Here is a 26,209-nt window from a genome sequence, read left to right as displayed (position 1 = left end):
TAAGAGTAGAGTTACATTTTAGTACATCTGGAAAATATAATTCAAAACGAATTAGTTTTTAAAATATTAAAATACCTTTTAGACCTACAAGTGGAGAGGTCAGGAGGGCTGTCATTCAGGAAAGAGGTCTGAGCTGAAATAATTAATTTGGAAGTCGTCAACATAGAGATGGTGTATAAAGCCATGAAAATATGAGGTCACCAGGGGAATGAGTAGAGATAGAAAAGAGGTTCAAAGATGGTGTTCTAGGGCACTGTGACATTGTAGAAGGGAAATGAAGAACCAACAAAGGAGCCTGAGAAGGAGCAGCCAGAGATGTAAGAGGAAAAGAGAGTAAGGGCAATGTCCTTGAAGTCAGATGTAAAATGTTTCCAGGACAGGGTCAGACACTGTCCCATTCTATTGTTAGGTCAAGTAAAATAGGAACCCAGAATTGATCATTGAATTCAGTAGCATAGTAATCATTAGTGACCTTGATAAAAGCAGTTTTACTGGAATGGTGGGGGTGAGATGCTTGGTGGATACATTTAACAGAAAATGGAAAAGGAAAGTTAGAGAGGCAGCAACTATAGATAGATCTTTCAAGGAGTTTTGCTATCAAGGGAAGAATAGGAGTGGGTTGACAATTGGAAAGGGAAATGGAATCAAGAGAGGATTTTTTTTTTAAGATGGGAGAATGTATGTGGATGAGAATAATGTAGTAGAGGGAGAAAATTTGATGATGCAGGAAAAATAGGAGAGGGTTGCTGGAGCAGTGTCCTTAAATAGATGAGAAAGGTAAGATCCAGTAACCAGTGGGGAGGTTGGCCCTTCATGGGAACATGGTGGAGTTTTGGCAGGGCCTTGAAGTTGGGTAGCAAGTATAAGCATAGCTCTGAAGGGAATGACAGTATGTGCACATAGTCAGTTACAATATTGAAGACCTTCATGAAACTTTTTGCTGTCTTTATTTATTTATTTATTTATTTTAATATTTTATTTATTTGACAGAGAGAGACACAGCGAGAGAGGGAACACAAGCAGGGGGAGTGGGAGAGGGAGAAGCAGGCTTCCCGCTGAGCAGGGAGCCCGATGCGGGCTCGATCCCAGGACCCTGGGATCATGACCTGAGCCGAAGGCAGATGCTTAACGACTGAGCCACCCAGGCGCCCCGAAACTTTTTGCTGTCTTTAAAAATTGCTGTTTGAAAATTAGATATTGAAGGTACTGTATAGGCAGGAGTGCAAGAAAAATACCAGTATGGTAGGTATTCTGTTTATGGCGAGAAAGGGGGTGGGCAGTGTGGTATAATATCCACTAAAACCAAATTTGTGATATACCAAAAGATTTTATAGTGTAGTTATACTGAGGTTAATTTTGAGATTTTGCAACTCATAGAGAATGTTTAAGCATTTTGTTTAATTCAAACCCTAAAAATGCCCTAGTTTGACAGATTGACTATTTTTTTAGCGGAAGTTCGTTTAGGAATGGGCCATTGCTTTGTGAAACTTAACAAACTGGAGAAAGCTCGTCTGGCATTCAGCAGAGCCCTGGAACTCAATTCCAAATGTGTGGGAGCATTGGTTGGACTGGCTGTACTAGAACTCAACAATAAAGAGGTATGTGAATGAAAAAATTCTTTTGTGACTGATCTGTCAGGCTCACTATTCCTTATCTACAACTCTTGAGACCAGAGTGTTTTAGAGGTCAAGACTGCAGATAATAGAAATGTAATATGATGCCTGCATTGCATAATTTGTAACACCCAGGTATTAGGACACCACCCCAAAGGCAAACTTTTATTCCTCTGTCAGAATGAGTGACTCTTCACACTAATAGGGTAACCTCACAATTCAGGTAAAGTTTTGCCCCCATGTAAGCTTGCTCTAAGATTACCAAACAACTTGTTTTTTAAGAAGTTTTTAGATTTCAGAATTTCACATAAGGAGCTGTGCAATGTATGTCAGTTTGGAATGCTTTCCATTGCAAGTAACAAAAAGCCTACTGCAGTGACTTAAACATGAGGGTTTTTATCGTCTACTAAACCAGCTATCTAAGGTCTTGGATTTAGCACCTCAGTATTCTCAAACCCAGAATTTTACATCTTTCTGTCCTTCCTGAGTATGTAGATTTTCCTCCTTGTGTCTGTCACCTCATAGTTGCAAGATAGCTGCTATATCTCCAAGGCTCTCATTATTTCATCAACCTTATATAGAGGGAGGAAAGGGAAAGGATAAATGGCTTTCTCTTAGAGCAGTTCTATCCCCATCACGCTTACCCTTGTATATAATTGTCTAGACAGGGTTATCAGAGTTTCTCAGCCTTAGCACTGTTGACTTAAGGAGCTAGATAATTTTTTGTTGTGGGAAATTATCCTACCCATTGGTAGGATGTTTAGCAGCATCCCTGACCTCTGCCCACTAAATGCCAGCACGTCCTCCCTGTTGTGATAATGAAAAATGACCTCACCCCCAGTTTAGAACCACTGCCTTAGACTGATCCCCAGAGAAGGGGAATAGGTTATCTTGACTGGTTTAGATCAACCATCATTCATCCCCTGGGGCTTGAGAAGAGGAGGAGGGAACTTTCCTTCCTGAAATTAAAAGATCACAAGCTGTAAAGTCTGGACTCTATTTAAACAGAGTGAGGGGGGTAAACTGGCTGTTGGGTAATCCACAGACATCTGCCACATCAAGAAGACAGCCAGGATCTATAAAAATACCAAAGGTGACTGTTTGTGAAGGAAGTTCTAACAGTTTAATTCACTATTTGAAATTTGTTTATCCCTGCTGAAGGTTAACTGAAACAAGAGCTATATTTTGGTGTCTGAACTTAGATTTATGTAACCTTATTTCTTCAGACTATAAAAAAACTTCAGAAAAAATGCTAATTGAGTAATGGCCCTGTTGTCATTGTTTTTCTTTTAGGCTGATTCCATAAAAAATGGTGTCCAGCTTCTTTCCAGAGCCTATACTATTGATCCCAGCAACCCCATGGTATTGAACCACTTGGCAAATCACTTTTTCTTCAAAAAGGTAGGAGAAGCCAATTTATTAAAGTTGTTTGCTTTTAAATCCTGATTTGTTTTTCTTTTCTGCAGTTGATACTTTATTTTTTTAACTTGGAAAAAAATTGAAAACGTCAAGAGTTTTTTTCAAATTAAAATTTATATTAGTTAATTGGGGGTGGGTGTGTTTGTTCATTCACTCATTTAATATTTATTGATCCTTTATACTGTACCCAACACTGCAGTAGACATGTGGAGACCAGTAAAGTATGGTTTCTGCACTCGGTTCGGCTTCGTAGAAAACACAGACATGTAAACAAATGTAAATATAGAAATAAAGGTCTCTATCTTGATGTGATAGAGAAACGAAAGAGGAAGTAACCAAGTGGTTAAAAAGGGTTTTCACCAAGAAGGAAAAGCTCTTGAACTAGGTTTTTAGGAGGAGGTCTTCAGGTAGTTGAAAGGGGAAAGGCACAGATGTAGAAATAGTCTCTGGTTTAGTAAAACCATGGCATATGGTGGGCTCATGCTAGATAATGCATTGGGTCCAGATAGTGAGGCACTTGTGTGATATAAGGAGTTTGGACCTACTTATGTAGGCAACCAAGAAGTCATTAAAGTTTTTGTTTATTTTTGCATATTGATCAAGATGTAATTTTTAAAGTTGCCACTAATTCTGTAGAAGCAATGGTATTTTAGATTTCTTGAATACTAAATCCAAGATTTCATTGGCAAAGTTTTTATACAGTAAGTACGAAAGTTTTACTTCCCATATGGAAGTACTAAATTGTACTAGGAACTTTAATTAAATAGCAGTTTAATTTAAAAAGTTCACAGGACTGTATCAATCCTTATTTATGATAGCATATCACTGTTATTATTGCTATTAATATGCAGTTAATACTTACTAAATATCAAGTGTTATTAAAAGTGAAATCCATGGGGGTGCCTGGCTGGCTCCGTCAGAAGAGCATGTGACTCTTGATCTCAGGGTTGTGAGTTTGAGCCCCACGTTGGATGTAGAGATTACTGAAATAAAACTTAAAAAAAATGTATTCCATGAATTTGTAGAATAGTCAGAGGTAGTTAATATTATCCCCATTTTGTGGATGAATAATTGAGGCAGAGGTAATAGCCTAAGGTCATACAGCTATTAACCATGATGCTTTATTCCCTCTGGCTATAGAAGCATACTCCCCATTCCTAATGAATTATTAATTAAGCTTTATGCTGTAACTGTTACAGTCGGGAAAAGCAACTATTTAGGGAGAAGATGGAAATGTATCTTATAAGTACTTGAAGTGTTATTGTTTCAGATAAAAGAGTTACCCAAGTATGCTTTTTACTGAAAAGAAAAACAGAGGACTAATAATCCTAAATATTTGAGTACATGTTTAATAATCATTGCTCACAGCTGTTAGGACAGCTTCCTTGAACCAACTGAAAATTATTCAGTTTCTAATTTTCAATGCTAATCACCCTTCCACTACTGAAGATACAGTCTTGTTCTTTAACAAACTCAAAACCTTTTAGATTGTGTACGTGAAATATGTAAATCAAGCCAATCTCTTTGAGTTACTGAACACCTGATATGTGATCAGCACTGTGAAGTCATCTTGCACTGAATATATGTACTAAAGGTTTACAGAGCATGCTAACATGTGTTTTCTTGATCTGTCATTAGAGCAGCCCTAGGAGGTAGGCAGGATATTTCTGTTTCCCTTTCTATGGATAAAGAAAATTGAGACTCAGCAAAGTTAAGTAACATCACTTGCCAGAATTCACTCAGCTAGCAGGTAGTACAGTTGAGATGTAATATTTTAATTCTCTGCCCACCACACTACATTGCTTCCCCTATAGAAGAATCATTTACCTGGGAAGAAAGGTATTATTAATTAACATCCCAGACACTTCAGTAATTAAGTAGTAAAGTGAGTTTAGAGATGGGAGCTATGATGACTCCTGGAGCAATCAACACAGACTTCCAGAAAAAACTGGGAATTGAGCTTGGTTTTTTGATCAGAAAGAGAAGCAGCTAAAATGCAGAGGGGAGGAGCGCCTGCGTAGCTCAGTTGTTAAGCGTCTGCCTTTGGCTCAGGTCATGATCTCAGGGTCCTGGGATTGAGCCCCGCATGGGCTCCCTGCTCAGCAGGAAGCCTGCTTCTCCCTCTCCCTATGCCCCTCCCCCTGCTTGTGCTCGCTCACGCTTTCTGTCAAATAAAGTATTTTTAAAAATAAATAAATAAAATAAAACAGCAGTCACATTATTATTCCTAATTAAAAAAAAAAAGTTGAAACTGACCATTGACCAAACAAAGGCTTTCCAGACCAGATTACTAGTCAAATGGATAAAACATCCCTATTAAAACCAGAAAGTTGTTTCCCACCCCTGATGTATGAACTCTGACTTTGAGACTCTCAGGAGATTAGTTTTGTAATCCAAATTAAGTCAGGTCTAATGGGAAAGTCATGACCCATGCATTCGAAGAGAGCTGAATTCAAATCCAGTCACTTAAGCTCGCTACCCTCGTGTGTTAGAACATTTCCCTGGAGTCAGAAAAAAATTAAATCCAGATTCTAACTTTTCCACCTAAGACAACATACTTTATTTCTTTAAGCCTCCATTTCCCCATCGATAAAATGGTAATAATGATACTCTTTGTAGGGTTTTTGACTGAGGCTAGAATAATTATAAGTATCATACCTACCACAGTGCTTAGTATATAATAGTTCTCAATAAATTGTAACTGCTTCCTCTACTAGTAATAAGGGACTTAACCTCTCAGATTTTCTCATCACAAAAATAGGGCTGATACCTCAAAGGATTGTTGCAGGATGAAATAAAGTAATAGATGTGATGGGTAGATGTTAAGTTCTAGGTAAATGAATTTATCTGCAAGGGGAATGAGAAAAATGATTCGTAATTCTGGATATGGCACTGTTATTGGTAATTCAGTGAACACATTTTAAAAATGAAATTTGAGGAAGGCTTATGATTGAGACTGTTGGAGTTGTTTGAATTAACTCCGTTGATTTCTGGGTCTCATTGTTCAGGATTATAGTAAAGTCCAGCACCTGGCTCTCCATGCATTCCATAATACGGAAGTGGAGGCCATGCAAGCAGAGAGTTGTTACCAGCTGGCTAGATCATTCCACGTTCAGGTAGGATCATTTTAAACCTTCTCTGAATATCTAATTCTTTTGTTTCATAGTGTTTCAAGTCTTTTAAAAACTTTTGTACATGAAAAAGAAAATAAACGTCTGTATACACTGTAGGTCTTGTTTTATTTTCATTTTTTAGGAAGATTATGACCAAGCTTTCCAGTACTACTATCAAGCCACACAGTTTGCTTCATCCTCTTTTGTGCTGCCATTTTTTGGTTTGGGACAAATGTACATTTATCGAGGTGACAAAGAAAATGCATCTCAGTGCTTTGAGAAAGTTTTGAAAGCTTATCCTAATAATTATGAAACTATGAAAATTCTTGGCTCGCTATATGCTGCCTCAGAAGATCAAGAAAAACGAGATATTGCCAAGGTACTTTTAAAAAATTGTAGCTATTTTCTCATAGTTATCACTAGACTGTCATGCCTCATTCTTGTTATTGCTAGTAGAGATATGATGGAAGCAGTTTTGTTAGCCGAGCTTGTTCCAGTTGAAATAACGAACAGTTGACGTATTAAACAAGGTAGAGTAGCTACCACTTTTTACTTTGACAGCCTGTAGTTGCTGAATTAAGCCTGCATCAGCTTAATGACCTCTTTTATCCCAGGGCCATTTGAAGAAAGTCACAGAACAGTATCCTGATGACGTTGAAGCATGGATTGAATTGGCACAAATCTTAGAACAGACTGACATACAGGTATTTTAGCAGTGTTTTTGTCTTCTACCTAATGTGTTTTTTGAAAGCGTGGTGTAATGTTTCTCCCTTTTATTTTCACTTACCCCTTATTGTCTCCGCCATGAAAATACAGGGTGCCCTTTCAGCCTATGGAACAGCTACACGGATCCTTCAGGAGAAAGTGCAGGCCGATGTCCCGCCAGAGATTCTGAATAATGTGGGTGCCCTCCATTTTAGACTTGGAAATCTAGGGGAGGCAAAGGTAGGGAACTGGAAATATTCCCTTCTTCCATACTGTCAAGTTGAATGCACACTTTTTTAGATATATCAGCTGTCTTTTAACAATGTAATTTTCTTTTCTTTTTCATAGAAATATTTTTTGGCATCATTGGATCGTGCAAAAGCAGAAGCTGAACATGATGAACATTATTATAATGCCATTTCTGTTACAACATCATATAATTTAGCCAGGCTGTATGAGGCAATGTGTGAATTCCATGAAGCAGAAAAACTATATAAAAACATCTTACGGGAACATCCTAATTATGTTGACTGTAAGAATTGTAAACTTTTTTTTTTTTAAAGATTTTATTTATTCATTTGACAGAGAACACAAGCAGGGGGAGCAGCAGGCAGAGGGAGAGGGAGAAGCAGACTCCCCACTGAGCAGGGAGCCCAATGCGGGGCTCGATCCCAGGACCCTGGGATCATGACCTGAGCGGAAGGCAGATGCTTAACCGACTGAGCCACCCAGGCGCCCCAAGAATTGTAAACTTTTTTTTTATGAATTAAAATTCCCACAACAGCAGCAAAAATTCAGCCTGAAAAAAAATCTTTCTTAGAACCAATAGTAAAAAAATGTGAAGGTTATAATGTCCCCTTTTCCTTCAAGGCAAATTTATGGCCTTAAAAAAAAAAACAATGCAGCTTCACTTAAATTTATGCTAGAAACTAAAAGAAATAACTAAAAACCAGTTGAACCATATATTTCATAGGGTAGGTGATCTTCAGTGGGTCAGCTACCTTTATTAGACTTTGAACAACTCCTTGACTTATTTGGTGATGGATGGACCTTTATGATGCTCCTGCTCTGATTTCATATTAACATTTTTGCAATGTTTATAATAGTAAGAAAGAGCATTGTTTTACTTTGAAATAATTATTAGTAAAATATCCTACCTTGAGTTTTTACACACTAGACATTGTAAAATTTGGAAAGCTTTTTTTTATTTATTTATTTGACAGAGAAAGAGCGAGAGAGGGAACACAGCAGGGGGAGTGAGAGAGGGAGAAGCAGGCCTCCCACCGAGCAGGGAGCCCAATGTGGGGCTCGATCCCAGGACCCTGAGATCATGACCTGAGCCGAAGGCAGTAACTTACCCGACTGAGCCACCCAGGCGCCCCGGAAAGCTTTTAATTAAAAATAATTTACAATACTGTACTTCCCTTAAAAGAACCTAAAGCTATGATATTTTGACTCTGGTTAAATCAGGAGCTATTAACTTGGCCTTGCTGATGCTGTTATGGATGCAAAAGTGATTTAAAAAAAAAATAAGGTTTTAATTGAATGCCAGGCTGAACTTGAATTGGTTTGATAGGCAATAGTAAGCCATTGTTCGTTGCCTGAGGAGAGTGACATTTTCTGGAGAAAATAACTTATATTTGTGTGACACTTTCTTACTGTTTTGTTTTGTTTTTTTTTTTTAAAGATTTTATTTATTTATTTGACAGAGAGACACAGCAAGAGAGGGAACACAAGCAGGGGGAGTGGGAGAGGGAGAAGCAGGCTTCCTGCGGAGCAGGGAACCCGATGCGGGGCTGGATCCCAGGACCCTGGGACCATGACCTGAGCTGAAGGCAGACGCTTAACGACTGAGCCACCCAGGCGCCCCTCTTACTGTTCTTTTTTTTTTTTTTTTTTTTTTTTAAGATTTTATTTATTTGCGAGAGAATGAGAGACAGAGAGCATGAGAGGGAGGAGGGTCAGAGGGAGAAGCAGACTCCCTGCTGAGCAGGGAGCCTGATGTGGGACTCGATCCCGGGACTCCGGGATCATGACCTGAGCCGAAGGCAGTTGCTTAACCAACTGAGCCACCCAGGCGCCTCCCCTCTTACTATTCTTTAAGTGGAGTTAGAGCCCAGATTTTCTAACTAGTAATCCCTAGTAGTCTGTGCTTTCACTGTTTTGCCATATGACAAGCAGCTTTTTAAGAAAAAGTGACCATGCTGTGCATCAGAGAGAAACTGGAAACAGAACTGCTCCAAGCTTCTTAAGTAACTTTGGTAGAGATGAGGACTTGGACCGGGGTGCTAGCCTTGGAAATAGAGTGGCAGAGATAAATTTTTTCATAGAAATGTTTTTTGGCATCATTGGATTTCAAGCAGTGAGACTTCATGGTGGCAGAGTTGTTCTTTAACTTGTTAGATTATTAATTTTTTTTTTTGCTGCTCAATATTTTTTCACTTGTGGGATTTTTTTGTTCATTGTATGAATGTAATAAAATGCAATCATTTTGAAAGTATGACTTTAAAATTATGATCTTTTATAGCTAATATTTTAAACATAAAAACTTTTAAATGTATGTTTTCAGGCTATCTGCGCCTAGGAGCTATGGCTAGAGATAAAGGAAATTTTTATGAGGCTTCAGATTGGTTTAAGGAAGCTCTTCAAATTAATCAGGTTGGTAGTATGAACTCTTAGGTTTGAAAAAAAATTTTCTCACCTTTTTTTTTCCTAGTAAATCAGTTTTTCATTTTAATGTCTATCATATTTCTAGTATCTTGACATCTCCCTGTTTAATTTTTACTTGTGAAAGATACTAGAGTGTAGAAGTTATCTAAACTTTTTGATTGTGTCCCACAGAAACAGATTTTACATCATAGCCTAGTACACACACGTGTGTATACAAACTAAAATGAAAGTGTTGAAATCTTTATGTGCTGTTGCCTTGTGCTGTACACTGATGACCTTCCTATTTTCCATTCTGTTGCATTTCTTATGCTGATAATTACACACTAAATTGATTTTACAATTCATTCATCCATCTCCACTCTAAATTTGTAAATGTAGCTTGTAAACTTCTTCAGTAATCAGCTATCATGGAAAAGTGATCAATGTCTCTGAATCCAAATTACAGATTTTGATTCTTTACACATGTGTGTTTCAGGACCATCCAGATGCTTGGTCTTTGATTGGTAATCTTCATTTAGCAAAACAAGAATGGGGTCCAGGACAGAAGAAATTTGAGAGGATATTAAAACAACCATCTACGCAGAGTGATACTTACTCTATGCTGGCCCTTGGCAACGTCTGGCTCCAGACTTTGCATCAGCCCACCCGAGATCGAGAAAAGGTAATTTCTTTTTGTCTCTTTATTTTTTTTCCTTTTTGTCTCTTTAAAACAAAGATGACACTTGACTCCTGTTTGAATTTTGTTTTATAATGTTTATTTCTTTTTATAGGAGAAGCGTCATCAAGATCGTGCTCTGGCCATCTATAAACAAGTACTCAGAAATGATGCAAAGAATCTGTATGCTGCTAATGGCATAGGTGATTATAAGACATGGGCATCGTAGTGTGAAATAAGTGCTTTCAAAGGAATGTTTGTAGATCATAATTTCTCCCTAAATGTAATAAACGTAGTTGTTTTAAAACAGGACTTTCAGTTGTTTTTCTGGCTACAATTAGAAAATTCTTAAATGTAAGCCTTTTTATAATTTTAGGAGCTGTTTTGGCCCACAAAGGGTATTTTCGTGAAGCTCGTGATGTATTTGCCCAAGTAAGAGAAGCAACAGCAGATATCAGTGATGTGTGGTTGAACCTAGCACATATCTACGTGGAACAGAAGCAGTATATCAGTGCTGTTCAGATGGTAATAGCCTATCTTTCAAGATATTTTTATATTGTGTTCATTGTTGAGCAAATGTTTTCTTACCCATTCTGACCCTGTCGTGGAGCTGTGTGCTATTTTTGATTTTTGTCTATTCGGAGACTTATATAATGTTAAGGCCAGTCTTTGGTGTCCAGACAGAGATATGAGTCCTGGTTCTACCCCTAATCACATGCCTTGGGCAGAGGACATCCTCTCTGAGCCAGTTTCCCCATTTGTAAAATGGAGATCATGTACCTTAAATTCACAGAATCGTATGAGGATCCAGTATGAAAAGTACTGGATACCAAACTTGTCACTAACATGCCTAGTATATCAGTAAATACCCAGAAGATAGGAGGATTTAATATTTATTTCCTTGTTTCTTCTTTCTCAGATTAAATGACATTTTGGAAAGAAAGAGAAAAACTCCATGGGGATTAGTTTTTCATCACTATAGAATTTTGTTAGGCTTTTCATATTTGTGGAGTGCTTGAACTTGAAGTAAAAGAGTCATATTTAGGATATAGGGGTGTCTGGTTGGCTCAATCGGTAGAGCAGTGACTCTTGATTTCAGGGTCGTGAGTTTAAAATCTTTAAATTATATATATATTTAGCATCTATAGCATATTCAAATGTAGAAAAGTTCTTAGGCTCTATGGGAAATAGTATGGTCAGAAAAAACAAGGTTTTTTTTTTTAAGATTTTATTTATTCATTTGAGACAGAGAGATACAGAGAGAGAGAGAAAGAGCATGAGCAGGGGGAGAGGCAGAGGGAAAGGGAGAAGCAGGCTCCCTGCTGAGCCAGGAGCCCGATGTGGGACTCGATCCCAGGACCCCAGGATCGCGACCTGAGCCGAAGGCGGACGCCCAACCATCTGAGCCACCCAGGCAGCCCAGAAAAAACAAGGTTCTTACCAGAGGTAGAAGACAAGCACAGTCAGACTCCTGGAAGTGGTTAACCTTTTTTTCTAAGAATGGTGGGTATTGTTTTCAAATTCAGAATATTTGAAAGGCACCAGTGACAAAGATTTATAGAACCCAGATTGCATATGGTAGACTCAGAGGTGGTGTTTTTGGAGGTGGGACTCCCTGAACTCCAAAATGATATGTTGCCTTTTAAAAATGCAAATTAATTACTAGGGATATTCAAGGGGAAACTCTCTAGCCACCTTCCTTGAAAAAGATCATACCTGTGACAGAATAGGTTCCATGGTCAAAAAGTGAAGTGTTCATGGCAAAATTGACACCAGGACTGCTATATATTGGTTTTACCAAGAAGTTAACCAGAACTGTGAGACTTCACATGCTCGTTGCCAGTAGGTTCCACCAATCCTAAAGAAAGGTGGTAGAGAGTATAACCAAAAGGAGCCAGGTGTGTAACTTTTAATAAGTTGTCAGCTGATTCTAAATAGTATTGCTAGAGATATGAAAAAGACCGTCCAGTCTATTTATCCTTTCAGTGTTGGTCCGAGTTTCAAATCGAAAAACTATTTTGAGTATCTAGTTGTGGGTTGTTTTGTTTTTTTTTTAATCAGATTTTCATGTTGTGAAAATGTATCCTGGTGAATGTCAAAAATCATTCTCAAATTATTCTTTAAAATTAACCACTCAAAAGGTAAAACACCTTTCACATAGCTTTAAAATCACTTGAAATCTTGTTATGACAACATTATTTAATCCTTATTGTATTTTAACTAACTTTTTCTTTTATTATAGTATGAAAACTGTCTCAGAAAATTCTATAAGCACCAGAACACTGAAGTTGTGCTGTATTTGGCCCGGGCCCTCTTCAAGTGTGGCAAGTTACAGGAGTGCAAGCAGACTTTGCTCAAGGTAAAAAGGAAAATTCAGGGCGCCTGGGTGGCTCAGTTGGTTAAGCGACTGCCTTCGGCTCAGGTCATGATCCTGGAGTCCCTGGATCGAGTCCCGCATCGGGCTCACTGCTTGGCAGGGAGTCTGCTTCGTCCTCTGACCCTATCCCCTCTCATGTGTTCTCTCTCTCTCTCATTCTCTCTCTCAAATAAATAAATAAAATCTTTAAAAAAAAAAAAAAGGAAAATTCATTATTCTCATTTAGTTCTATTCTGCATTGTATTTTTTTAAATTTCTATTTTGTGCATGTTCATATATATATATATATATATATACACCTAACACTCTGTTTGGCTAAAATCCTTTTCACGTCATTCGATTATATGAAGTATTTGTTTTGTTTCTTACTTATAGGCTAGACATGTGGCCCCCAGTGATACAGTACTTATGTTTAATGTGGCCTTGGTCCTGCAAAGATTAGCTACCTCTGTTCTGAAAGATGAAAAGAGTAATCTGAAGGAAGTACTGAATGCTGTGAAAGAACTGGAGCTTGCACATAGGTAAAGATTTTGTAGAAACAACTTTTGAAATGTTTTGTTTCTTTAAATCCATTTGTCTCAAAAGGTGCTGAAAACCACTTCCCTCAAGAGAATCATTTTTTATTAGCATTCCAGTGATTTTTAAGCCAAAGCAGACAGCTGCCACCAGGTGGCGCCAAACTGTGGCCAGGTTCCTGCCAAATTTGTATCATGTAGCGTCCCCTAGAACTGGCTGGCTAGCTTTGCAAGTTTGCCCCAGATTTTCATTAATCTAACAATAAAATGACCCAGCATTTTACGCACTTGAAATTTTTAGGCTTCACTTATATTGGTTTTATTACTTATACTGGTGTGTCTTTCATGGGATACTAATTTTCATAGGGCTAAGATTATTAAAGCCTGTCCTCATAAATATTGAATAGGTTTATTGAACTTAGCTCAAAATTTATGTACCTTCATAGGATTTATTTGGTAATTCAGTTTGTGGTGAAATCAAAGCCTGACATCTCTTCAGGTTTTGTCCAACCTTATTTAAATTCTTATATAAGCATTCCTTGCCTTTCCTGGTACATTAGTTGTGTTTTCATGGCCTACACCTCCTAAACTCCATGCTGACATATTTAGTAAATACAGTGGTTAGTAAATACTTGTTGCTTGAGCTGATTTTTGGTTATTTATGAATTTACTGATAATATTAAATATGACTAAACTTCATGGACTTGTTTTTTATTAAACATATTGAGTGTTATAATGATGAGTCTTTTTTTAAGTGCGTTTCATATATAATTATATTGAGATGATAGCCTTTCATGTATCAAACAGGTTCATGTAAGTCAGTAAACCTATTCTCAGACTGTTTTTGTAAAGCGGATTAAAAATGTTAAAGAGCCTGTTTCATTAGAATTTTTTTAAGTGAAGTATTTTATTTTCTCATTCCATTTAGATACTTCAGTTACTTGAGTAAAGTGGGAGACAAAATGAGATTCGATTTGGCCCTTGCTGCTACAGAAGCCAGGTAATGTTACTACTTCTGGAAGGTGACTTTGGGTGAGGCAGTGATATCAGTGTGCACTGGGTAGCCTTCCAGGGGTCAGTCTTTCCCACTCTGTGGGACTCCCCAGCCTGGGTCAAGCTTTTTTCTAAGGGTCCTTTCAGGGAATATGACAAAGTCAATTTAGTACAAGTATTTAAGTTGTGTGGAGAAAATACTTTTCTATCTATCCTGACTCTTTGAGTCACATGTGAAGAGAATGTTGAAAATCTTTATATTTATGCTTGGAGAGGACGCTTATAATTTGGAAAGTTACTGTAATTGACAGTCTTGACTTTGAGAAACTTAAGTTAATTTTGCTAATTAAAATATCCCTTAGATATCAGCTAATGATCCTGCTTCAGACTTTTTAGTTTGTGTAAGGAAAACAGATACTCTGAGTTTTTGAACAAAATACTAATTGCATTCATGTCTCTCTGAATCTGAAATGTTGTAGGCAATGCTCTGACTTACTGAGCCAGGCCCAGTACCACGTGGCCCGGGCACGTAAACAAGATGAAGAAGAAAGGGAGTTACGGGCCAAACAAGAGCAAGAAAAGGAACTGTTAAGGCAGAAACTTCTTAAAGAGCAGGTACTTATTGTGTTTGCAGTTATACTAGAACTAAAGAATTGTGTGCATACATACACCTTGTATGTTAAAAAAGAAGTCCTTCTGATAGTCATCATGATATTTTTTCAACATAACATTTTGATGCAGTGTTTTCCTACTCTTTTTCCCTCCTAGGAAGAGAAACGTCTCAGAGAGAAGGAAGAGCAAAAGAAACTTTTGGAACAGCGGGCCCAGTATGTAGAGAAGACCAAAAATATTCTTATGTTTACTGGAGAGACCGAAGCAGCAAAAGAAAAGAAGAGAGGTGGTGGTGGTGGACGGGTAAGGTGGGACTCCTGCTAATACTGGTGGCCGCAGTCCCTGTCGTTTGACTCGCAGAAGTGAATATCATTGGTTGTATTTACTCAGTGCTTAATTCTTAAGTTTGACTTCCTCCTTTGCTAAGAGACAGTCTTCCAACCCAGTGCTTTCAGTAGTATCCTTAGAAATTCATTCCAAGGGGGCGCCTGGGTGGCTCAGTTGGTTAAGCGACTGCCTTCGGCTCAGGTCATGATCCTGGAGTCCCGGGATCGAGTCCCACATCGGGCTCCCTGCTCAGCGGGGAGTCTGCTTCACCCTCTGACTGGCTCCCCTCTCATGCTCTCTCAAATAAATAAATAAAATCTTTAAAAAAAAAAAAAAATTCATTCCAGGGTTAGTCCAGTACGCTGTACCTTGTAGTGGCCTGAGTAGTTGATGATTTTTGATATCTGAGCAATTTACCCTAATTAGAAGTCTTTAACATTGGGCTTCATCAAATACAAGTTCCTTGCAACTTGGTAAAAAAAAGATCCTTTGTTTGTTAAATGACTGATAGGATATGGCCTTATTCCACCAGCCAGGAGAGAACTGATTGTAGTCTTTTTTGGATTTCAGCGTTCTAAAAAGGGAGGAGAGTTTGATGAATTTGTCAATGATGATACCGACGATGACCTGCCAATATCCAAAAAGAAGAAGAGAAGAAAGGGCAGTGGTAGTGAACAAGAAGGCGAAGAAGAGGAGGGTGGTGAGAGAAAGAAGAAAAAGAGGAGAAGGTATTACCAGTGTGTTGTGAATAGCCTCATAAAGGTGACAGACAATCTCTCACCTGAATCTTTCTTGTGTTAGAATTCATGAAACCTGGTGATCACTTGATCTTTGCAGACAGTGAAGCCTTTTGTTCCCCCACTTCCTACTTTAATCATAATAACCCTAAGAAAGACCCCTCCACACCAAATCCCCTGAGTACTTGGAGTCGCCACACATCTCCACAGCTTCCTGTGAGAGCTGCAAGTTAGTCATCATTGCCTTTCTGATGTCTTCAAAATTGTAATATTTATTTATGGGAAAATGTATGCAGTTTAGAATGAGAAAACTGGGTATGTCCACACTAAGTGTCCACGTGCAACCTTAGGAAAGTCAGTGAGCCTCAGTTTCCGTTAGGTAAAATGGTAATAATGATCAGCCCACCTCAAGTTTTGCTAGATGTATAAAATGTGAATTAATGTGAAAGAAGGCCTTTGAATCTTCTAGTGCCATTTGCTGTTAAGATAAGTGGTATCCTGCCTGTCCCTCACCTGGAGGTGCCCCTGAGCTGTCCTGTTCCTCTCTCGTGGTGCTCCCCTGTCCAGGAACCTCTAGTTGGCTATCTTAGCGAGACCTGTTCTTCCCAGCCCTTTACTGCCTCTACTTAGGGAAGAACCCAGTGGATTCATTCAGACACAGACCTGTAGAATGGAAGCTATGATAGGACCTCAGTAGGCCCGGAATGAGTAGCTGGGAAGGAAGGAAGAGGAGAGGAAGGATGTAAGGTCTGGAGCCTGGGTCTTTTGTCCCGTCCTCTATCCCTCCACCAAGTGCAAGATTCAAGCTTACCTTAGATTAATAAGAGGACTCAACAGAGACGTAATTATTTGGTAGACATCACATAAATCCATGGTGTTTGCGGACTCCTGAGCTGTGTGCAGCAATTGTAAATGATGGCCTTTGCCCTTGAGGAGGGACAGTATGGTTGAGAGCACATGTAGAGAATAGTATTCAGAATGAAAATGTGTTGATCGGGGTGCCTGGGTGGCTCAGTTGTTAAGCATCTGCCTTCGGCTCAGGTCATCATCCCAGGGTCCTGGGATTGAGCCCCGCGTCAGGTTCCCGGCTTGGCGGGAAGCCTGCTTCTCCCTCTCCCACTCCCCCTGCTTGTGTTCCCTCTCTTGCTGTGTCTCTCTCTGTTAAATAAATAAGTAAAATCTTAAAAAAAAAAAAAAAAAAGAAAAGAAAATGTGTCAATGACAAAGTAGTCTTAGACTTTCTAAGTATGAGTGAATCTTGACAGACTTTCTTTTGATGTCCACTATGTAAGACCTCCAAAGGGAGAAGAAGGATCTGACGATGACGAAACCGAAAATGGCCCCAAACCGAAAAAGCGCCGTCCCCCAAGAGCAGAGAAGAAGAAGGCTGTAAGTTTATAATACTGTGGTTTTCATCCCCGTTGTTGGCAGGAAGGATTGCACTACACCAGAATACATTCTTTTTTTTTTTTTTTTTTTTTTTATTTGACAGAGAGAGACACAGTGAAAGAGGGAACACAAGCAGAGGGAGTGGGAGAGGGAGAAGCAGGCTTCCCGCAGAGCAGGGAGCCCGATGCGGGGCTCGATCCCAGGACCCTGGGATCATGACCTGAGCCAAAGGCAGACACTTAATGACTGAGCCACTCAGGCGCCCCCACCAGAATACATTCTTTCCCTGCAGTTTCTTCAAGCACAAATGCTTCTTTTTGAAATGTATTAGGCTGCTGTTTGATTGTTATCATTACACTGCAAACTTAATTTAATAAGACGTCCTAATGTAATGTAACCTCAGAGTCTTGAATAATCTGTTATGTTTGGTCTTCTTTCTTTAGCCTAAGCCAGAACGTCTGCCTCCTTCAATGAAGGGCAAAATAAAATCGAAAGCCATAATATCGTCAAGTGATGATTCTTCAGACGAAGATAAACTTAAAATTGCTGATGAAGGGTAGGAATTGTTCCTTTAGTGTATTCTTCTAATGAAAGATAAAAGTGGTCACTGTGCCAAATGTCTTCCCTCCAGTTTCTTAGAATGTCAAAGCTGGCAGAAACCTCAACACACATCTTATTCTAACCCTGTCATTTTGTCCTGTCACATGTTTGTTCCTCAGAGAAGAAAACCTATTTTGAAATCTTATTTCTCCGTGGATATTAGCTGAAATTTGCTGGATGGCATCCTTCTATTTTTTTCAGTAGTGAAATTTTCTTTTATTTTACTATATTATTACTGTTTTTTGCTGTTTTATTTCATTTTTTTATTTTTTTATTTAAATTTTAGGGAGTTAACATCCAGTGCAATATTGGTTTCTGGAGTAGAATTCAGTGGTTCATCACTTATATACAACACTCAGTGCTTATCACAAGTGCCCTCCTTAGTGCCCATCACCCATCTAGCTCATCCCCCACCCACCCCCCTCCATCAACCCTCAGTTTGTTCTCCGTTGTTAAGAGTCTCTTATGGCTTCTCTTTCTCCTTTTTTTCTTTTCCCCCTTCCCATATGTTCATCTGTTTTCTTTCTTAAGTTCCACATATGAGTGAGATCATATGGTATTTGTTTTTCTCTGACTGACTTACTTCACTTAGCTTAATATGCTCTAGCTCTGGATGGCATCCTTCTAAATGGAATGTATCACTTTGCTACACTACCAGACCGGCTAAAACTGTTAGAGTAGCCTGATCCTGCTCACGTGGGGATGGGACTTTCTTGACCATTTCCTCCGTTGTGGGGCAGTGGTGACTCAGCTCTGCCTGCTCCGTGAAGGGCTCTCCTAGACCACTTGTCCAGTACGCTCCTTTAGCTCATGGCACACCTGGAAAAGTAGTCTTTGATTTTACTTGTCCTAAACTTGTCCCTCAAGCTGGAGGTTCCCCCCCAACTTGGATTCGCAGAGTGGGACTCTGAATGCTGTACCACACTGTGTATTTCTTCTGATGGCCGTCATTTCATTCATTCATTCCACAGTCACTTGAACATCCCCGGAGAATTCTCTGAGACAGTGTGCTGAGTGCCAGGGATACAGAGGAAAGAGTCAGACTCTGCCCTCAAGGAGTTTATGCTTTAGAGGCAGTGGAGAATAACAGATAAACCAAAAACCGAATTATCGTGAGATAAGTGTTATCCACATAGTTTCCTTTATTGCTCTCTGGGGACTATACCTAATTTGGAGTTGAGGGGAGGGTTGTAGGAGACAGGCTTTGTAAAAGGAAGGCTGTTTGAGTTGAGTCTTGGTTAGCATGTCGAGGGAGCTAAGGGTGCTGGCGGGGGTGCTGGCATCATAGGTAGCGAGCTTTAGGGAACCATCTGTAAAGACCCGGCAGTTCCGCTTTTCTCTGAAGACACTGGCTAACATACAGTGGGGTTGCTTTGCCCTTTGCCCACGGTGTTACCCTGGCCAGTGGTGAGAGGCATGCACGAGCAGAGCAATGAGATGTCTGGTTTTAGAATGAGCATTGTTAAAATGTGTAGGCAGAAGGGTCCATGTGACAGGCTGAGCTACTGCTAAACTATATCTGAGGTCAAGACCATGTTGATTTGAGCCACTTGTATCAGTTAAACTTGGTCCTGACCATCACGAAGTGTTTGCTTATTTGGCCAGGTAGAATGGTGGGAATTAGATCCCAGGAGGCCCACTGGCCTTCAGCATATATACAGAATGAATATACAGTGTCCACTTCTTAGTCACTCTTCATGTCCACCCAGGGTGACCTGAGTTACATATTGTATGTCTAGGTTTCTTCTTTCAGATTTAAGCACAAAGAGCCTTTCTTTAGTCATGCAGAGATGGTTTCATATCCGAACAGAGGGATATATTTCATCGTCTTCTCTCTTCTTAGACTGAACCCTGTGGGATTTAATATTCCTTTCCTGGAATCTGTCATGGAGACCAAAACTGAGGAATATGCCACAGGAGCAGTATGTCTTCCTGTCCAAAGCTCTGGGCTGTGAGCCACTGTCACAGCAGTTACGGGAATGCTCTTTCCCCCAGAGCCTCCAGGAAGCCAAGATTCCCTGGGTGCCACCAGCTGGGTGCCACCAGCATTCCAAGCATAGGTGCAAGTCCCCTTCCCTTTAACCCATCAACTGATAAGTAGAGGGGACCTCAGAGCAGAAGTAAGCAAGCTATAAAAGCCTTTTAGCCCCAGCTTCTTCTCTTAAGTAAGTCTTGTGTTGGTGGAGGGCCCTAGTGCAGGTCGTGGTTAGAAACAGTGCCTTTGCTCTTCAGGTGTATGATAGGACGGGGACAAGTCCCACTCATCCAGCCTTGGGAGAGGGTTAATTCCTCAGAGTCTACAGCCAGGCAAGATCCTGGGTTTCACCTCTGCTGCTATGAATTTGTTTATAGAAATAAATTATCCCTTCCTTTTCATAATTTTATGTATGAAATTGAGAAGTGCTTCATTCTGATGAAAGGTGCCTGATATAAGCCAATGACAGTCCTCGTTTATTGTTTAAATGTTGTGTTATAATCAAAGTGCCGTATTCTTTTTTCCTTTTAATCCTTTTTTTTTACTGTGAAATATATCAAATTTACAAAACAGGACACGGCACAAGTACCACAAAATGAACACCTGTGTCAACACCATCCGGGTCAAGAAATAGAACAGTAAATGCCCTGACGTTTTGAAAGCACTCTGTGCTCGTTGAGCTCCCCTTGGCCGGTCTAACCCGCCCTTGTCTTTACCAGGCATCACCGAACCAGCAACAGCAACAGCGACTCGGATGAGGGCGAGCGGCGGAAGAAGCGGGCCTCCTCAGAGAGCGATTCTGATGAGAACCAGAACAAGTCTGGCAGCGAGGCCGGCAGCCCCCGGAGGCCCCGCAGACAGCAGTCAGATGAGGATTCAGACAGTGACCAGCCAGCCAGAAAGAGAAGGCCCTCGGGTTCTGACCAGTCTGACAATGAGTCTGTGCAGTCCGGGAGGAGCCGCTCTGGAGGCTCAGACATGGACTCCCGCCCCGCTTCTCCGAGCGCCGAGTCCGATCACGATTCCGAGAGAGGCTCAGATAATGAGGGCTCTGGCCACGGCTCTGGAAATGAATCCGAACCAGAGGGATCCAACAACGAGGCCTCGGATCGGGGCTCAGAACATGGGTCAGATGATAGCGACTAGGTTTTATGTCATAAATAAGCTTCATCTCTGGAGGAAACTTTTTTAATATATGAAAGCTGTGATAAAAACGTTTCAGATGTTTAGTCAAACAATTGTGAAATTTTTCCTAAGGCAGTTTTTTTTTTCTACCCATTTGTATATTACTAAGCCCCAAGAGATATTTCCTGTGCTAGAGTCCAATATTTGAGTCTCTTGAGCAAATGAAGAATGTGACTATTCTTCATTATGGTACAATTCCACTTGTCATATGTGAAAACAGCAGTAAAAATAAACCCAGATGCTAAATCATTCCTACAGAGGTTTGACTGAAACTGGCAGACATCTCATCATCTTGTATGTTAAGCAGCATACTGTTCTGGTTTTTATTGCAATCTTTTACTGAGTGGTGCAGGAAACTTGGTATTGATGTCTTTGTTCCATTTTAAGTTGAGATTGAGAATATTTTTATTTTCTGGACAAAGAGAGATCTGCTGTATAATTGCACCAACGTACAAGTAAAAGGAAGGTTTTCTTCAGTATAGTGTAATACTGCAGCCGTGTAGATAAGATCACAGATATATAATTTGTTAGGTTGAATAAGATGTGGAAAAATGCTTTTCTGTTAGTAGAATGCAAAGACCTACATAAGCCACACAATAAAATTCTTTTACCAACTTTTATGGGTAACATCGTGTCATTTGTATTTGCTCAGTACATTTGTATATGAAAATTGAGCATAAACCAACTATGCAAGTATTTGGAAGAACCTGAACTAAGCTGAAGGTTGTTTACTCAAAACTTACCATTTTTTTAAAGATTTTATTTTTAAGTAACCTCTAAACCCAACATGGGTTCATACTTACAACCCAGAGATCAAGAGTCTCATGTTCCACCAACCCAAGCCAGCCAGGCGCCCTAAAACTTGTATAATAACTTTATAGATCTGTGGGGTTTTTCTAAGATACATACTAGTACTAATTTCAGTAATGCTAGTTTGTTTTCAGTAATCCAGTGATTAAGTTATGAATAACATTTTTATGTTGCACTGTACAGTTGGTAAGAAAGCTGTAATTAGGGGCACCTGGGTGACTCAGTTGGTTAAGTGTCTGACTCTTGATTTCAGCTCAGGTCATGATCTCAGGGTCGTGAGATCAAGCGCCATGTCGGGCTCCACACTGGGCATGGAGCCTGCTTAAGATTCTCTCCCTCTCCTCCTCCCCTCGCACTTTCTCTCTCTCCCTCAAAATAAAACATTTTGGGGCGCCTGGGTGGCTCAATCAGTTAAGCATTGGCCTTCGGCTCAGGTCATGATCTCAGAATCCTGCGATCGAGCCCCGCATGGGGCTCCCTGTTCAGCGGGGAGTCTGCTTCTCCCTCTCCCCCAACCCCTCCCCCCTGCTCATGCTCTCTCTCACACACACACTCTTAGTCTTTTTAAAAAAAAATAATAAAAACCTTTTTAAAAAAGCTGTAAATAAATTTAGTCAGTAAGTATCATATTAGACATTGAGAATGCAGAGATAAAATGTCTTTCCTGCCAAAAATATAATAGAGAAGTAAGTTCATTGTCACTATGATGTGAAAAGGGTAATGTTTGCACAGGTTGTGGGTGCAGAAGGGAGGTTGAAGTCAAGGCAAGGTTTCCTGAAGGTCGGGAGACCTTCAATAACTCAAGGTACCGGGCAAGTGGAGAGTCAAGGGAGGGTGTTCGAGGCCGTGGGAGGAGCGCGTGCAACTCTGGGAACTAGAATGTAAGAGGCAATGTGAATTTCTGCCTTTGAAAGATGCAGAGCCTGAGATTCAGAAGTTCATGCTGCTAGTAAAGAGATACGAACCAGAATCCAGGTCTCTCTGCTCCTTCCAATATGTCACGTATAACGAGGTGAACTACTTAATCCCCAAGTGACAAGAATCTAAGTTTAAAAACATTTCCCAACCGATGACTCAACATCAAGCAGTAACCAAAGCAAGTTGGTAGAAGGTCCTTCGGAGAGCTATTTATGGAGGAGGGATTTAACATAATGCTGTTTCACTGCTTCAGGTTTTGGCTACAAAGGTGCTTTTTAGTACATGTTCTGATTTCTAATTTGGAGCATTTCCACCTCAATATGGGTGTTTCTTCCAGTTGTGCCCTCAGAGTAGCCAAGCAGCAATGTCCTCTGGCCCCGGGGCCCACATCAGTAGCCGCTGCGAGGTTTCTTCTGGCACGACTCCCCTCTGGCCACAGTTGGGAGCCTGGAGATGGCAGAAATGACCAAGAACTGGGCAATGCCCCACTGAGGAAGGGGGAGGCCCTTCTGACAAGAAGCCTTTGCTCTGCTGCCACCCACCGCCCTCAGGATCAGCCTTCGATTTCTTTCCTTTTCTTTCTTTTTTTTTTTTTTTTTGAAGTATAATTGGCAGATAACATTTTATTACTTTCAGGTGTACAGCATAATGGTTTGATATCTGTATATGTTGCAAAATAATCACCACAGTAAGTCTAGTTAACATCCATCACCACACGTCATGACAAAAAAATGGAACAGTATGGAAGTTCCTCAAAAAAAGTAAAAATAGAACAAGCATATGATCTAACAATTTCATTTCTGTGTATTTGTCAGAAGAAAATGAAAACACTAACTTGGAAAGATATATGCACCCCCATGTTCACTGCAGCATTATTTATACTAGCCAAGATATAGACACATTCTAAATGTCCATGGATGGATGAATGGATAAAGAAAATGTGAGATATATTCCATTACATACACATAATGGAATATTATTCAGTCATAAAGAAGAATGAAATCTGGCCATTTGTGACAACATGGATGGACCCCGAGGGCATTATGCTAAGTGAAATAAGAGAAAAAAGACAAAAAAGCATATGATCTCACTTATCTGTGGAATCTAAAAAATGCAATGAAGCTCCTGGATGCAGAGAACAGATTGGTGTTCTCTAGAGGTGGGGGGTTAGGGAGGACTAGGTGAAGGGACTCAAAAAGTACAAACTTCCAGTTACAAAATAAATCATGGGGATGTCAGGGACAGCTTGGCAACTAGAGTCAATACTTACTGTAATGCATATTTGAAAGCCGCTAAGAGAATATATCTTAAAAGTTACAATCACAAGAAAAAAAGATGTTAACTATGCACGGTGACTCTTGAAACTCATCATTCAATCCTTCCCTAGTTCTTGGTTCTCTCTCAAACCTTTCTGATTGTCCAAGCCGCTTATTTTATTTTTCAAAGCTCCCACTGGTTGAGGGTGCGCCATGACCTGTCAGTGTCCCAAAGTGTCCCAGAGGACACCTAGGTTCAGGCTGATTGGAAGCCAGAGCCTCGGGCAGCAGCAGTGATGACGAGCTAACAGGTCCCTTTCACAGGCAGACTGAGTTCTGGGTCCATTGCCTGTTGCTGTGCCCCGAGGGTGGTTGCTATCGAAGCTACCCGACAGCTGCAGCCCCACTGAGAGTACAAAGATTGCTTCCACCGGCCTCCGTTCCTTGAGTGCCCCTCCGCAGACCCCAGTCAGTGGCCAGGCCGAAGCTCCTGACCAAGCAGGCAGTCTCTTGCCCAGAAAGACGGGGTTATGTTGCAGGGAGCTGTCTATGCAGTGGCCAGAACGGCTCCGGCGCTTACAGTCCCGTGGGACCCGGGGACACGGGCCCCCCCCGGCGCCCAGAGCCAGGAGATCAAGGGGCGTCCCCTGGGCTACCGGCGCAAAAACCGGGTCACCGTCCAAAGATACAAAAGTAGGGACCCGAAAGGCTACGTGCACCCCGATGTTTATAGCAGCAATGTCCACAATAGCCAAACTGTGGAAAGAGCCAAGATGTCCATCAACAGATGAATGGATAAAGAAGATGTGGTATATATATACAATGGAATATTATGCAGCCATCAAAAGGAATAAGATCTTGCCATTTGCAACAACGTGGATGGAACTGGAGGGTATTATGCTGAGCGAAATAAGTCAAACAGAGAAAGACATGTATCATATGACCTCACTGATATGAGGAATTCTTAATCTCAGGAAACAAACTGAGGGTTGCTGGAGTGGGGGGTGGGGTGGGAGGGATGGGGTGACTGGGTGATGGACACTGGGGAGGGTATGTGTTCTGGTAAGCGCTGTGAATTGTGCAGGACTGTTGAATCTCAGATCTGTACCTCTGAAACAAATAATGCAATATATGTTAAGAAAGAAAAAAAGAAGAAGAATGTAGCAGGAGGGGAAGAATGAAGGGGGGGAAATCGGAGGGGGAGAAGAACCATGAGAGACGATGGACTCTGAAAAACAAACTGAGGGTTCTAGAGGGGAGGGGGTTGGGAGGATGGGTTAGCCTGGTGATGGGTATTGAGGAGGGCACGTTCTGCATGGAGCACTGGGTGTTATGCACAAACAATGAATCATGGAACACTATATCTAAAACTAATGATGTAATGTACGGGGATTAACATAACAATAAAAAAAAATTAAAAAAAAAAAAAAAAAAAAAAAAAAAACCGGGTCACCGTAAAAACCAGGCACTGGGTAGAAGCTCGTCTCTGGGGAGCAGAGCGGGTGGGGGGGGACGCGAAGATGGCTCCCCGAAGATGCCCAGGAGGCAGCAGAAAGAGAGCACCTGCCGGTTTCCTCCCGAGAGTATCCCCGCAGGCCCCTGCCCCCTCCCCCCAGGCCCACGCTTTAAAATGAGCAAATGAGCTTCTCTCACAGAAAGACCGAGCACTTTCCAAAGGCCGCTTCTGCGCTGGGCGTGGGGTGAGTGAGTCCACGTGTGCGTTCTCTAGGAGCTGTTTCTCAGTTTGCCGCAGCCCCACGGGTCTTTTGGGCTTGAGCCTCATTGGTTTTCAAAGGTAGCTGTTTTGGGGGGCTTGTCTTTCAGGAGTGGATCTTAAAGTTGGGGTGCTCAGTATGGGGTACCAACTCAGGTTGAAGCTCCGGTTTTTGAGTTCCCTCCCAATTGTTGGTTGCTGTTGAGGGGTGGGAGGTGAGGGGGTTGGCGAGTGAGGGGTGAGGGGGTTGGAGGGGTGAGGGGGTTGGGGTGGGGAAGTGAGGGGGTAGGGGTGTGGGGGGGTTAATGGTGAAGTGATTTCTCAGCCTTTCCTACCCACTTTGTGATTTTTTTATCTCATGTGCTGGATGTGAAGGGGTCATTCTGCTGGTTTGAGTGTTTTTTTTTTTCACTGTAGATTCAGTGTGTCCATGGGGGGAGGCATGTCGCCATCTTGAACACGCACCTCAGCCTTCCACTTCCTAGTGCGGTGGGTGTCAGCCGGAGAGGCGGCCGGGGATAGCTGGTTATGAGCACAGATACTGGAACCCAGGCGTCCTCCAATGGAATCCCACTTTGTGACACTGACAAGCCATGTGACCTTGAGCAAGTTACTTCCCTGTTTGG

At 40.9% G+C, this 26,209-nt stretch overlaps 1 protein-coding gene across 1 annotated transcript in view; it reads left to right on the top strand.

Annotated features, from left to right (window-relative positions):
* The window catches only part of CTR9 (CTR9 component of Paf1/RNA polymerase II complex), a 29,130-nt gene extending 7,627 nt beyond the window's left edge, over positions 1 to 21,503 (top strand). The window contains exons 6-25 of the mRNA XM_036111155.2: positions 1,450 to 1,598; positions 2,907 to 3,014; positions 6,041 to 6,148; positions 6,288 to 6,524; positions 6,760 to 6,849; positions 6,962 to 7,090; positions 7,199 to 7,382; positions 9,420 to 9,508; positions 9,996 to 10,181; positions 10,291 to 10,378; positions 10,552 to 10,700; positions 12,418 to 12,534; positions 12,928 to 13,073; positions 13,996 to 14,067; positions 14,540 to 14,675; positions 14,829 to 14,975; positions 15,570 to 15,727; positions 17,029 to 17,125; positions 17,569 to 17,681; positions 20,420 to 21,503. Of these exons, the coding sequence (XP_035967048.1) occupies positions 1,450 to 1,598; positions 2,907 to 3,014; positions 6,041 to 6,148; positions 6,288 to 6,524; positions 6,760 to 6,849; positions 6,962 to 7,090; positions 7,199 to 7,382; positions 9,420 to 9,508; positions 9,996 to 10,181; positions 10,291 to 10,378; positions 10,552 to 10,700; positions 12,418 to 12,534; positions 12,928 to 13,073; positions 13,996 to 14,067; positions 14,540 to 14,675; positions 14,829 to 14,975; positions 15,570 to 15,727; positions 17,029 to 17,125; positions 17,569 to 17,681; positions 20,420 to 20,846 (2,930 nt within the window). The 3' untranslated portion in view covers positions 20,847 to 21,503. The remainder of the gene's footprint in view (positions 1 to 1,449; positions 1,599 to 2,906; positions 3,015 to 6,040; positions 6,149 to 6,287; positions 6,525 to 6,759; positions 6,850 to 6,961; positions 7,091 to 7,198; positions 7,383 to 9,419; positions 9,509 to 9,995; positions 10,182 to 10,290; positions 10,379 to 10,551; positions 10,701 to 12,417; positions 12,535 to 12,927; positions 13,074 to 13,995; positions 14,068 to 14,539; positions 14,676 to 14,828; positions 14,976 to 15,569; positions 15,728 to 17,028; positions 17,126 to 17,568; positions 17,682 to 20,419) is intronic.
* The last annotated feature ends 4,706 nt before the right edge of the window (positions 21,504 to 26,209 follow it).

This window comes from Halichoerus grypus, chromosome 11 (genome assembly GCF_964656455.1).
Source record: "Halichoerus grypus chromosome 11, mHalGry1.hap1.1, whole genome shotgun sequence".
NCBI classification, from domain to species: Eukaryota; Metazoa; Chordata; class Mammalia; order Carnivora; family Phocidae; genus Halichoerus; species Halichoerus grypus.
The sequence above is the reverse complement of the archived record's forward strand: the minus strand, read 5'-3'. Positions and strand labels throughout refer to the sequence as shown.